Source organism: Rhipicephalus microplus, chromosome 8 (genome assembly GCF_043290135.1).
Source record: "Rhipicephalus microplus isolate Deutch F79 chromosome 8, USDA_Rmic, whole genome shotgun sequence".
Classification (NCBI taxonomy): domain Eukaryota; kingdom Metazoa; phylum Arthropoda; class Arachnida; order Ixodida; family Ixodidae; genus Rhipicephalus; species Rhipicephalus microplus.
The window spans coordinates 46203270-46216514 of record NC_134707.1 but is presented as its reverse complement, the minus strand read 5'-3'; the positions used below and the strand labels follow the sequence as shown (position 1 = coordinate 46216514).

Genomic DNA, 13245 nt, shown 5'->3' with positions numbered 1-13245 from the left:
CGGTCCCTCCTAGGAAGCACGGTCCAGAGAACACAGTGGCCCGGGACTACGTCCTGCCTGACTACACGGTCATCAAGCGAGGCTACATCCGACCGCTGGAGGAGACCACAGGCAAGCCCAAGGACAACGAACAGGTCTGTGCGGTCATCTTACAGTGCATGTGCTACTCACTCAGTGAGACTTGTGTAGCGAAGGAGCACGGCATAACACCGTGGAAGACCGGCGGAAAGGCCGAGCATTGGGAGGGTGCGTAGTGATGACACATTGAACGAGCTTCGGCAGAGAGACCATGGACTGCTGTCTCCCATGTTTATTATGGTAATTGTAAGGAAGGGGGAAGAGGTTGATTGGCCGGTATGACACTAGCCGCATGACCTATGTGGCCACACCTAGTAAGCTCGGAAAAACAGGTGTGGTGAGGGTCATCAACGACAGCCTCCCGTCTGCTGCAGAAGAAAGGCGTGTCCCAAGGATATTAGAATGGTGACAAAATTAAAGGGGCCATGACAACAAATTTTATTTCATAACGCATGTTATGTGGGTTATTTCTTGTGCTTTCACAAACAAGCTGGCAAAATTTTTGCGTGTTTGGTTGAGCGCTCAATTTATAAACATTTTTCTAAACACAAGCGGCCTCAGATTCGGGCAACCCTAACGCACTCGTGAGCCGTGACGTAACAAGCGGCTAGCCACGTGCTAGCTGTGCGGGCGTCTGCATGCCGGCGAACGATATTGTTGCACGGTTAGCTGCGCATTAAATGCAGGATATTTTAGCTTTCTTCAATTTGACACCAAAATTAAACGACATAAATTGGCTGGAACCCTGAGAGGAGACGACGGCTCCGCCGCTTAATTCATGTGACGTCACACGACCTATGGCAAAATGGCAGTTGTCGGCAGGGGGCGGGCTTACAGCCAGTGGCTTCTGGGTCTTGTTTTGCTCGGAAGTGCGCTTTCACGGCCCACTTTTTTTATCTGTGTAGGTATTACAGACACTCTGCTTCCAGTTTTTGCTGAAAACCATAAATTGTTGTGTGACTGTGTCATGGCGCCTATAGCCCAGCCGGCCCTGTTTGAGCCGATTATATTTTATATAAGGCTCCAAGTTTCATCATTCCACCTAGATCTTTGCCGTCCTCAGCAGTGCTTCTTATTGGTGTCTCGTATTCCATGCTGACACCCCTGCTTTTTTCATATATTTATTTCACAAGAGATATTGTATCGATCATAAATGTTGGAGTTGTTTATGAACAGATTCAGTTGTGATGGTTTCATTTTGGAAAAAGGGCACAAAAATGATGCGATGAAGACTGAAGCATCCCACTTTGAACTCTTCTGTTATTGTCCCTATTGCTGCATTTTTTTTCCTTAGTGTCAATAAATCGCGTGATGTTGGTGAAATAGAGTATGGCGTTTCTTGCATCACCCTAATTAATCATTGTCTGTTTCGGATCGCCACACAGCTGCTTAGGTTGAACAACGAGCGGTTCATGGTTCCCGAGCTGCTCTTCCATCCCTCCGACATTGGCATAGAAGAGATGGGCATACCAGAGGCCATCAACTATGTTGTTGAGACGCTGCCAAAGGGTGAGCAGGACATCTTCTCCTTCGTGTGCTCTTCGACGTAGGGAAAGTGGAATGTCATGATGGAAGACTGAGCATGACGGCGGCTTGATGGAATGGTAGATCATGATACCGTATTTACTCGCCTAATCCTCGCACTTTTTTTGCCGGAAAACCGATGAAAAGTTGAGGGGTGCGAGAATCACGCGGCGAAAACTTTCTACGAAAACCTACAGAGCGAAAAGGAAAACGAAGTGGCCGCAAATCGGGATTCTCACACCAGCAACTAACAGCAAGCTTTAAGAAGTACTAATTGAAACTTACCTCAACAATAAAATCAGAGGTTCAACACAAGACAAGATTTATTTGAGACACAAAAAGTGGAAGCAAATAGTAGAGAATTAGAATGCCATACGCAAAGCTTGCGGGCGTTGCTGGCGTAGCGGTAGCGTTCGGAACAGGAGCCCTCAAAAGGTAAGCGTGGGACGTCAGTATTGGGCTGATGGCTATTTAACAGAATTGTCCGCAGTTTCCTTCTGAAGAAATAAAGTTTACCATCAATCCCAGTTTTAGGCACACAGCAGGCCCAATGCGTCTTGGTGGCTTTCAGCAGCCATCACCAGTAGCGAACACACAACTTGTAGACTCCGAAGGGCCTAGTGGCGGCCCTGTTGCCGTTCTTTAGTGCATGATCTATCACTTGCAACTTGAAAGCAGCCGTACAGCTTCAGTATCGCCTCATAACTTGACAAGGTTACCGACGCAACATACAAAACACGCCGCAAAGCGCACTGACCACTTCGGCTTGGCTTGCATTGGATTGAATCTCTGTGCAATAGTATGCTTGATGCTTAAGAAATGGCGCCAGATGGCGTGCGCTTTCATCATCAGTGGCTGGGAAAAGCAGACGACTATATTGCAGCAGTTTTCGTGGGTGCGATAATTACTCGAGGAAAAAAAGAAATCGTATTTTTGTTGGGCGATGTTGGGGGTGCGAGAATTATGAGAGTGCGAGGATTACGCGAGTAAATATAGTAACATACGTCTTCTGTAGGCTTGTGTGAATATTCGAACATCTTTTAGCCACATTTTGCAAGACAACGGAGGTGAAGTAAAGAGTATACAATCGAACCCGTTTTTAACGAACTCAAAAGTGCCTGATAAATGGTCACTACATCAGTAGTTCGTTGTATATGGAGTCGCCCATAAAAATGACCACATAGTGGCCAAAACGTTTTTTTTTTTTTGTGCGTATTTTTTGTTAAAAAGTGCAAACAACTCTTCTGCTGACAAGTCAAGCCTTTTTCCGTGTTAAACGACGCCCGTTCACAATGAACTCATGCTGTTCTACTGAATCGCAATCCACTGACGTCAAACCAGTCATCCCTGACTAGTTGCGTGCAGTATGTTGCTTATCCTAGCTACTCTCGCTGTCGCATGCCAGTTCACTTGCAGTCCAATGCATGCGCATGTTTTTGTGTTCTTCGTGCATGTTTCACTCGGGATTGTGCTAGGGTGCGGTGGATAGCCTGTTCGGTTTTCGTGAGCAATGTGCGCAAGCGGCCTCGCCCGAGGCGGTGAAGGCGAACTTGAGAACGGTGCCATGACCTGCTTGTACCACCGTCACTCCTTCGAGCAGTTATGTGCAGATGACTGATAAGCTCGGCGACAGTGAGTCAAAATAGCAAGTTCATTGCCACCGGCCACCTCGCTATCGCTCTTATTTATGCTTATTCGTTAAGGCATTGCCGCAACGGCGGGGAAGTCGTTACCACTAACCGACCGGTCTTTGTCGCTACCGAAAGGTGAAAAACCTTTAAGGGGGGACAAGGGCCTTAGAATGGTGAAAAATGACGAAGTCAATTTTTCGAATTTTTGTTTCTATATGCACGTGTTCTGAAATTGTGAATGCTAGATACGATCAATAAATGGGTTAAAATTTGTTATAAAGTGACTATGGGGGTTGCAAAATGCCCCCGTGAAAAAGAAAATTTGTCCGAACTTCGCGCGCGCCGCTGGTGAAGCAGTTGGCCGATCGCCACCATCTTGAGCTCGTTTTGAAACTGATTTCTTAGTGTTCATTTAGCCACCCTCCGAAATGGTGTCATATAAAAGGAACAGCTGCCCTTGCTTCTTTTCTGAATGAAGCCCCCTTCCCGATCACTCATTGGCCGGAGCGCATGCGTGCCAGACGAGCCCCCGTCTGTTGCTTCCCATTGACTGATGCGGCCAACGAGGCTGCGATTGTTTTTTTTTTTCTGGTTGTTTGTCGGCCGCTGGCTCCCGTCTCGTGTGTGTGTCCATCTACTTCCCGCTCATCAAAAGAAGAATGCGCGCCCAGCACACGGCAAGAAACAAAGGCGTTCGTGGAACGCGCTGTAGAAGAAAGCCAACAATGTGGTGGTGTTGAAGAGTTGAGCCTCACAAGGAACTTTCACGCAACAAAAGTTATCGCTTTTCGCATTTATGGCTTCTTGCGTTCGAAGAAATTGTTAGTTTATCGTCGGCGGTCGTAGATGCTTATAAACAGCTTCAGAAAAGTTCGCCGTGCAAAAGCTGACCGCAATTTTCTATGCTGTGTCCTATTTCTTCTTTTAGTTTTTATCCCCCTCTCTTCCATTCTGCCTGTGAAGAAACGTCTGGAAAGTGAACCACTTCACTCGCAATGTCTGAAATCTGCGTGCGGAGCTCGCTGCGTTCTGTGATATCTTCCGTACCAAGAAAACTGCAGCAGTGCACACGCAAGCACGCCTATCACATGCTCCAGAATGCCTGTTTTATCTTTTTTTTTCCACTTCGTATGCGCTATATTTTTTCGACAACTGTTTCGAAAATGTTCGCTGTATAAATAGAAGGCGCTGAAAAATGTTCACAGTATCTGGACTCAGTTTCAAAGGGTAGCATAGGAAAATCGTAAGTGCACGAAAATATGGTTGTTATAGCCGATAGATTGTTATATCTGGGATCATTATAAGTAAGTTGCACTGTACACAGACGAGTGCTCGTCCATGTGTATTCCTTATACTTGTCTTTCTTTTGTCATATTAGCCATATATTACAGACTATATTACCAGTGACGGTTTTGAGGCCCCTATACAGCAACATTGCACATTTCTATCGCCACTGACCTCACAATTTCTTGCTTGTATCATTTCTTCGTTCTTTTCTTCCTGGTACATCGCATCATACCCTGCTACTTATGATCGCCATGAAAAAGGTAGCAATAAAATCAAGTGTATCATAAATACTGATTTTCTACGGACCAAAAACGACTTACCTTTACAACGGTGGGTCCTTGAACTTGTTTTTATCAAGAAAAAACAAAAGCACAAGTGAACACCAAAAAATGCACGTTTACTCTAAAGAAGTCTGTCACCTTTTTTTTTTGTTTGTTTGACACCAGCACAAACTTTGCAGCGCGAAGGCCTCCAGCTCATTCACATTCCTGTGGTGCGATTCGGTTCTTTGGTAACAACAGCCTGCTTTTTGCCTTCCAGTTGCCGAAGAATATCCACTTTCTCGCTTAGTGAAAACTGCTTCCACTTGTTTGTTGCAAGCAGAACTGAACTCGTTTGTAGTAGCACCGCAGCGCGAATGCCGACTTGCTTTGCGGACGCGATAAGTAATCACCGAAAAGAGACAAACAAGGCTTCCTAGAGCACGTGTAGAAGCGACGAAGAAAGAACAACCCGAAGCGTCGCCGCTGTCATCGCCTCTTCCGAAGAAAAAAAAAAGTGCTAGTGTAGAGAGGAAGAAGATTACCGTATTTACTCGATTCTACCGCGCCCTAGATTGTAACGCGCACCCGATTTCCACCGCGAAAAAAAAAAAAACGTAAGACATCGATTGCAACGCGCACTCATTTTTCTCGCTGGCCCGCACGATCACACCACTCGAAAAAATGACTCCTTTCGGGAGCGTCTTCCATTTAAATATGAGGTACGGGCGAAGCTTGTGCCCATCTGACGTGTAACAGAGCATTGTCGTCGCTGTAGATTTACCGTAGACCGATGTCAGCACGCGAACTTGCTTCGCCTCCTTCTTCTCGACGATGGTGGTGCCAGGCATGTTGAAGTAAAGAGGCGTCTGATCGGCATTCCCGATTTGCCCAAGCAGGTAGCCGTTGTTGCGCCGCAAGTTTACGGCGAACCTCTGAAAACTGTGAAGCTTTTCATCGTACTCCTCCGCAAAAGTTTTCGCATATGCATGTTCCCCTTCGGAGGGAAAAGCCTTTCCTCTTCATAAAGTTAGTTAGCCAGCACCTGCTCGCTTTAAACTGGCTCCGCATTAGACCTTTTTCTAAGACTAATTGTATAGCCCGCACTCGGAGCAGGTCTGTCGTCACGAGCCGCTGTGCCGCTCGCTGCTCAAGCACATACTCGCCGAGCAGCTGAAACCGACCATTCTGTGGTCCACTGAAGCCTTTGCGTGAAGCTTTGCTGTCGACAATCTTCTGCTTTTGTTTCCGCCGGTCCCGCACGCACGTTTCGGGAACTCCGAACGACCGCGATGCGGCCCAATTTCCGTCCGTTTCTGCACACGCGATGACTTTTCTTTTAAAAGCGGCATCGTGGTGCACTCGAGTTTTTGGAGTCGGCCCTTCCACGCCGTCGATGCTAATTCACTACTAGATGACGAACTCCTCAGCACACATACGAAGCGCTGCACATGGGAAACACCTACGCAGAAATGGCCAACGTGCCATGCCTACGCACGTAGGGGGGGGCCATTTTGGATTTGCCGATGGCAATAGATTGACCGTAATTTTTTTGTTCGTACTCTATTCTAACGCGCATGCGATTTATGAACTCGCTTAACCGGAAAAAAGGTGCGTGTTAGATTCGAGTAATTACGGTATGTGCCGCAGTGGGTCACGCCTTTAGCGAGAGGAGCCAAGCGCGAGCGTTTGCCCCAAGTGCTGTGATTCCTAGGTCCGTTGCTGCCGCCCGCTTTCCGCATCAATAGACCTGTTGTGCAAGTACTACTTGCGCCAATAAACCCCGTTTCAGAGTGGTGGAGGTGCTGCGTAACTCAACCTGTAACTCCGCAACAGGAAACTACCTGCCATCCCAGAAATGGCTGCAGAAAACACCCAGCAAAGTACGACCCAGCCTCATGGTCATCGTGCCCACTGCGCTATGTGTGCGCGATCCACCTTTTTGCGACGGTACCGATGAGCAAGACGTAGAAGATTGGCTGTCGACATTTGAAAAGGTAGGCGCAAGCAACAAGTGGGACGACACATCGAAGCTGCAATACGTACCCTTCTACCTGAAAGAGGTAGCGAGTCTCTGGTTTAACAACCACCACTCGGAATTCGCCACTTGGTGTGCTTTTAAGCTACGCATTACCGATGTATTCGGTCGCCCTGAGGTGCGCAAGCTTCGCGCCGAACAGCGTCTACGGGGATGCGCACAACTTCAGGGGGAAGGCTTCACAAGCTACATCGAGGATGTGCTCGACTTGTGCAAGCGCCTTGACCCTTCAATGATCGAAGCAGACAAGATCAAACACATCTTGAAGAGGATAGACGACGCCTTCCAGATGCTGCTGGCCAAGGGCCCCCATACCGTGTCCGAACTCACCACTCTTTGCCAGAGCTTCGAGGGACTGCGCAAAGAACGGGTCATGACACGGCGGCCAGCGGCTACCGACGAAACTCTCGAGGCATTAACCCTAGGTAGAGACCACAACACAATCATGTCGGAAATCAAACGATATGTGCGCGAAGAGGTGGCCCGACAACTTTCGTTTCTGTCGTATCAACCGGCAACGGATCCCTCTTCTGAGCGTCTCGCGCCCGCCATCAGACAGGTAATACAGGCGCAGGTCTCTGAGGCACTGCCGCCCGTCTCTCAGACAACACCTGTCACCGCGCCATCGACTTACGCTGCTGTTGCTGCTACTCCACCACGACCTCCACTTCGGCCGAATCTCCAGCCTCTACGAGTACCAACGACGCCATTTCCAGCAACACAACAGCGCTATAACGGAAACCCTTGGCGCACAGTTGACAATCGTCCAATCTGTTACGCATGCGGATATCGAGGTCTCGTGGCGCGCTTCTGTCGCCGCCGCTTCGCAACGGGCCCGGCTGCAGCTCCGAGGTACTCTGACGACTCTTTCCCGGCCCCGTACAATGCGCAACGAGAAATGCCCCATCAATGCGACCGACAATCAGTGCAACGCGACCCGTCCCCATCCGAACTAGACCACTACCCTGCTGCCGACTACCGACCATTCGGTCCCCGTCGCTCATCCTCACCACGCCCCTACCGTTCTCCGTCCCCGCTGCGTCGCCGACCGAACCCGTAGAGACGGAAAACTGACTGCCGCAGCTCCGGAGGCACGAGCTGCGAAATTGTCGCATTGTGGAAGTCCTCGCCCGTCCCCCACAAACGTTGTGAAACTATTTGTTGAAGGTCTACGAACTCTTGCGCTTGTTGACACGGGTGCCGCCGTATCTGTGATGAGTCAAAAACTCTGCTGTTCGATACGAAAAGTATTGACGACGCCTTTTGACGTATTGCTGAATACCGCGAGCATGCAACCTATTCGACCAGTCGGAGCATGTACGGCGAGAGTAATCATTCAGGACGTCCTGTACCACATCGAGTTTCCCTTGTTGGCCACTTGTTCCCACAACGCGATACTTGGTTGGGATTTTTTGTCACGCCACCATGTCGTAATTGACTGCGCTCGCAGTCAGAATTTTCTGTGTTTTCTGATGCGCCATCTACCGACAATGAGCTCACTCACCTTGGCAAGCTTCTTGTTGCTTCCGACATAGATGTTCCCCCTCTTAGTACCATCGTTGTCCCCGTCAATCGCACTGAATTGTCCGGTTCTACCGTTGTGTTCTTCCTCTCTACACTAGAAAAGAAAACTCCTCGCGTTTCGCTTTCTGCTCCCTGGCTATCTCAGGTTCTCCTCACCCATCCTTCCTGCTCCGCAACTACCACTCTGCCTTGCTGACCTCACCCTCCCATGTTGCCCTCGCTTCTGCGCTTGTAAACCTGCAGCGTCGGCGTTTCAACAAAAAGAAAGAAAAGAAAGTTGGCCTTTCGGTTTTCTTTCCCCCTCCGCACCGTCGTGCGTCTTTCGAGAAGCAAATCGTCCCTTCGCTTTGTCATCTGCTTGCATAGCGCTCCGGTGGTCGGGACAGATTTCAGAACATGAGTTTGTAGTACTGAGGCATTGTTAGTACAACGCAGAACTAAATTAACGCTCGGTATTCTGAAGTACGTAGTAGTGAAATAATTTTACATTGAAACTATTAGCAGTCGGCGTGGGATTTTTTAAAACTTCGTTAATCTGAAAAGTTTGTTAATGTGGGGTTTGTTCTACCGAGATTTCACTGTATCTAGTTATCTAAAGAGCTTCTGAAGGGAAAGAAACTGCCTTTAGTTGCAATAAAAAGTCACAGCTTTGCTGCAAAAGCAAAGCAATGTTTGTGATAGCAATAAGTTGGAATGTCACGGAAATGGCAAGCAGATCAAAATGTGGCTCGCGTTGCTCACGCACAAATGACGCACGAAACATAATCCCAAGAACAGATGAACTCGAATAAGTGTCTCAGTTGTTACTTCCCTGTCTCTGAAAAGCGCGCCCTTTTCGCGAACAGAGACTGCCCAGCGAATGCAGTGACCTTTGTGCGCCCGGTAACTACAACAGAATCGTTCGGGTAAAAGCCCGAGGTGTAGAATTCTCCCCAAAGCGAGATAAGCGTGTACATGCGTGAGCGTCTGCCCTCCACCCTTCGCGGGTAAAGTACGCATGGGAGATCTGGCGATGCGTGCTCATTGCGCCATCTTACTGGTAATGCTGAAAACACGATAGTTCCCCGGAGATGACCATCGCCAGCGGTAAATGGTAGATATAAATAGCCTGTCGTTTCAGCATTAAAGGAGGTGCTCCTTCGTGGCTCAATGGCTAACGCCTTACACTCGCAATCAACAGGTTGGACATTCGATTTCGCACGCTGGAGTCTTTTCTGGATTATATTTCTTTCTTGCCTTTTCATCTATATAAATACGTATTCAGTCGAACACCATTATTTCGGACCCACATATATAGAATTTTCGGGTATATCGAACTCGCAAGTTATCCCCTTGATATACCTTTGTAAAGGTATAGGAATTCGCACGTTTATATCAAACGGTATTTTCACCCGCCTTCGGATATATCGAACGCTGGGCTAGTTGGAAGGCGCACTTTGGCACTTGCAGCAGCGCCCAGCGACCTCCTCGCGGCACCACGCTTCCGCCAAAACCTTTAACTCTCGAAAAAAGGTAAGCGCGAGAAGGCTTGGACTGTGCGATCTCCATTTTGTGGAACGGCTTTTTTTGTTTTCGTTTCTCTTTTTCTCTTTCATGCTTTCTCCATGTCGGCTCGGAGAGCAGGAACAAAGGAGCCGACGTCCTCGTCCTGTTGCCTTTTCTTTTATTTTTTGTTGCTGTTTTGCGAGACTTGATCATCCAACCACAGCTAGCGCTTCTTGCTGTTGCCCTTGCAGGTAGCCATCGTCTCGCGAGCGCTTTGTTGCTCTCGAGCTGTGACGTCGCCTACAGCATTTTTTTTCCATGCGTGATGTGCAAAGCCGCTTCAGAATCCTTGAATTGTCCACTACTCGTGTAGCTATGGCCAGCGTTAAAGAAACGCAAGACCCTTGACTTTGCGACGAAGTTGAAGCCTATTCGGCAAGTTGAGGCGGGCAAGAAATGTTTGACCGTCGCTGACGACTTCGGGATACCACGGAGCACTCAGAGTACTTTGTTGAAAAACCAGGCAGATATCAAGGCAAAGACGGCGGAGTAGTAAACGTCGGGAGCCTGTCGTGTGCACGCTTCTGCCCACGGTAATGTATAAAAAGCACTCTACGCCTGGTTTTTAGAAGTGCGCGCAAGGAACGTTCCGGTAGACGGCCCAATGCCGATTACCAAGACAAAATGGTTTGCCACTGTACTCGTTGAAACAACTTTGCCGACAACAGCAGGTGGCTTCACCGATTTCAGCAGCGCTACAACATCGTTGGCAAAACCATTTGTGGCGAAAGCGAAGCTGTCAGCAGCCAGTACTTTCAGCAGTGGATGACGAAAGAGTGGTAGAAAATCTCCGCGAAGTTTTCTCCCGCAGAGATCTTCAATGTCTGGCGGGACGTGAAGACGGACACAGTGGTCAACTGCTTCCGCAAGGCAGGCTTCGAGACAGCGGAACTTGTGGAAACCGGTAAAGGCTACGACGACGAGCGCATAGACGACGTGTTTTGCGAGTTGTGATAAGCTCGAGACTAGCGTCTTCATTTCAAAAACGAAGAAGCAGGCCAAGGTCAGCGATTTTTTTTCTTTCACAAAAATAAATCATTTTCTTGTAGCGTGTGTGCGGAATCAGTTGTCATTCTTGAATGCGCCTACTGTAGGTGATGATCCGCTACTGGTAAGTTCTCGGGGCCCCTATTTATTTATATCGAATTTTTCATATATCGAACTGATTCTCGATCCTTTTTGAGTTCGATATATTCGTGTTTGCCTGTACATATACGGTGAGTGACACCGACGCCGGTGAAAAAAAATCCAGCCGATAGTGTTCATATAATTGCTACCACAATAAATGCGACGAAATGATATCTTCAGCACATCGCCAGAGCTAACCAAAACCATATGCAGTTAACTGTCATTAAACAGAACTTGAAGGTTCTAGGAAAACATGTTCCATTTTACAGGAGTTCTATTTGCCGAGAGGTCAACAGTGGTGCAGGGTGCAGTTACCATATAGATTGTACAAGGGGCAGCCATTCCATTTAAGAAGTGATTTCTGTTAAGGAGTTTTCCCATTTACTGAAAGTCTACTGTAAAGAGGAAATTTGCATGATAAAAAATAGTGAGGAAGGGGCACGCAGAGAAGGATGTTTCAACTCCAGTAACTGAAGCAGAGCATGCAGTGGGCACCAGTGTTTCCCACAGCAATGTCGTTACTCTTTACTGCTTTACCTGCCGCTTGTCCAATAACGCTTGTTCATTTTGCTGATAGTATGCTTTAAGAAGTGTTGTTTCAAGTAGATTACTTTACTGTAGAGATGTGCGTTTGTGTCTCTTGTTTTAGATCAGGAGCTTGAGCAAATGGGTAAATTTTCTTGGCGATTCGGACACCACTGCAAAGACATGCATAATGTTTCAGGCAGTATCGACGAACCCTTAACTCGTCATATGCGTAGTATGGTCCGATGGCGAGTAGTAGTGTTACCACCTCCCCCACACTTTCTTTTTCTTGGTGGACACCCGTTTGTGATGGACCATGATGACGACAAGTCCAGACGATGAGGACATGACACTCTAACAGGCCTTTAAATTAAGATGTCTGGTCCCTAATAGCGAGAACTGTTTGATTTCTGATTAATATTAATATCACTACACCTCTTATACAGGAGTGTTTTAGAAGTTGATGCATGATGACCTGCTATATGTGTACTCTTGGTGAAATGCACACAACTTGTCTTTTGTTCTGACGACCTGCAGAGATGCGACCACACATGCTGAAGAATGTCCTTCTGGTCGGCGGAAATGCCTGCTTTCCTGCCTTTGGCGAGCGTGTGTAAGTTTTAACTGTTGTACTCTGCTTGTTTAAGGATTTAGCAGTCATTCAGCAGTTATGACTGGTGGCCATTGCAACAGACTTTGATATCAATTTTGCTGAGAAGGTTATTTATATTTGAAAAAAAGTGTATTTATCAATATGCCCCATGTTGCCAAAAGTGCTATACATGGTAATTCGATCCAGTGCACTGCTGTGCACATGCATTATCAAAGCAAAATATGCCTGTGTCAAAATAGCATCTCCAGTGACCTCAAAGTGACTAAAAGCTGTAGCTAGTAATGAGTTGCATCTAGTTCACTATAGCTTGGATACAGTAAATTCTTTTTATTTATTAACAAAAAAAAAAATCATATCACCGGTATGTTGTCTTCCTATGCAAGTCTGCTCAGAAGACTATTGGGTAGTGTTGCACTTGAAACTTTTTAGAGAGAGTGTTGTGAGGTTAGGCTAGGTTAATTTCTGCACACCATAAGTTAGACCATTGCAGTTTCGTCGGAGGAGTGAAAGAGAGGAGAAGTGTTCCTTATCGAGAGTATCGAGCGCTTACTTGAAGGGCTAGTAAACAGGCTCAGTCATATTTTTATTTACACCCCCTAAACAATTAGGTTATGGAGATCACAATTCGGGAGTATTACAGCGAGTATCCGTCCTTCGCACCATGAAACAGCTCCTTGGCCCTGTGGTGGTGCGGTTGTGCCCACACAGTCTGCATTTTTACCTTCCTGTGCTGCCCTGTGCCGCCTTGCGAAGCCCTGAGACTACAGGCACAAGCAGTATAGCCAGAACAAAAGCCCCTGATGTCTCGCCACTTTACCGCCATGGGAAGAGTGCGTGCGTCACCAGTGCCTCATTAAATTTCTAGAAAAAAAAAAAAAACTAATGTAGCACAACCCTATGCCTCTGCCTTCTCTTTCAGAAGCTGCAGAAGCATCTCTATGGTGTCTGCCCGGAAACTGCGTACACAGGCATGCCATCTCCCGGTGCACGGTAGAGGGTATGCCGGGGTCGCCGCGGGTGTCCACTCGCTTCGGTGGCCATAGCACAAGCAAAACAAATGGCGCGGCAGAGGATAGACAAGATGGCTTGCAC

At 47.6% G+C, this 13245-nt stretch overlaps 1 protein-coding gene across 3 annotated transcripts in view; it reads left to right on the top strand.

Annotated features, from left to right (window-relative positions):
• Arp6 (Actin-related protein 6) overlaps positions 1–13245 on the top strand; it is a 45832-nt gene that overhangs the window by 18050 nt on the left and 14537 nt on the right. For all 3 annotated transcript variants that reach the window (XM_037416610.2, XM_075871701.1, XM_075871700.1), the window contains exons 7-9: positions 14–134; positions 1464–1587; positions 12078–12153. In XM_037416610.2, coding sequence (XP_037272507.2) covers positions 14–134; positions 1464–1587; positions 12078–12153 — 321 coding nt within the window. The remainder of the gene's footprint in view (positions 1–13; positions 135–1463; positions 1588–12077; positions 12154–13245) is intronic.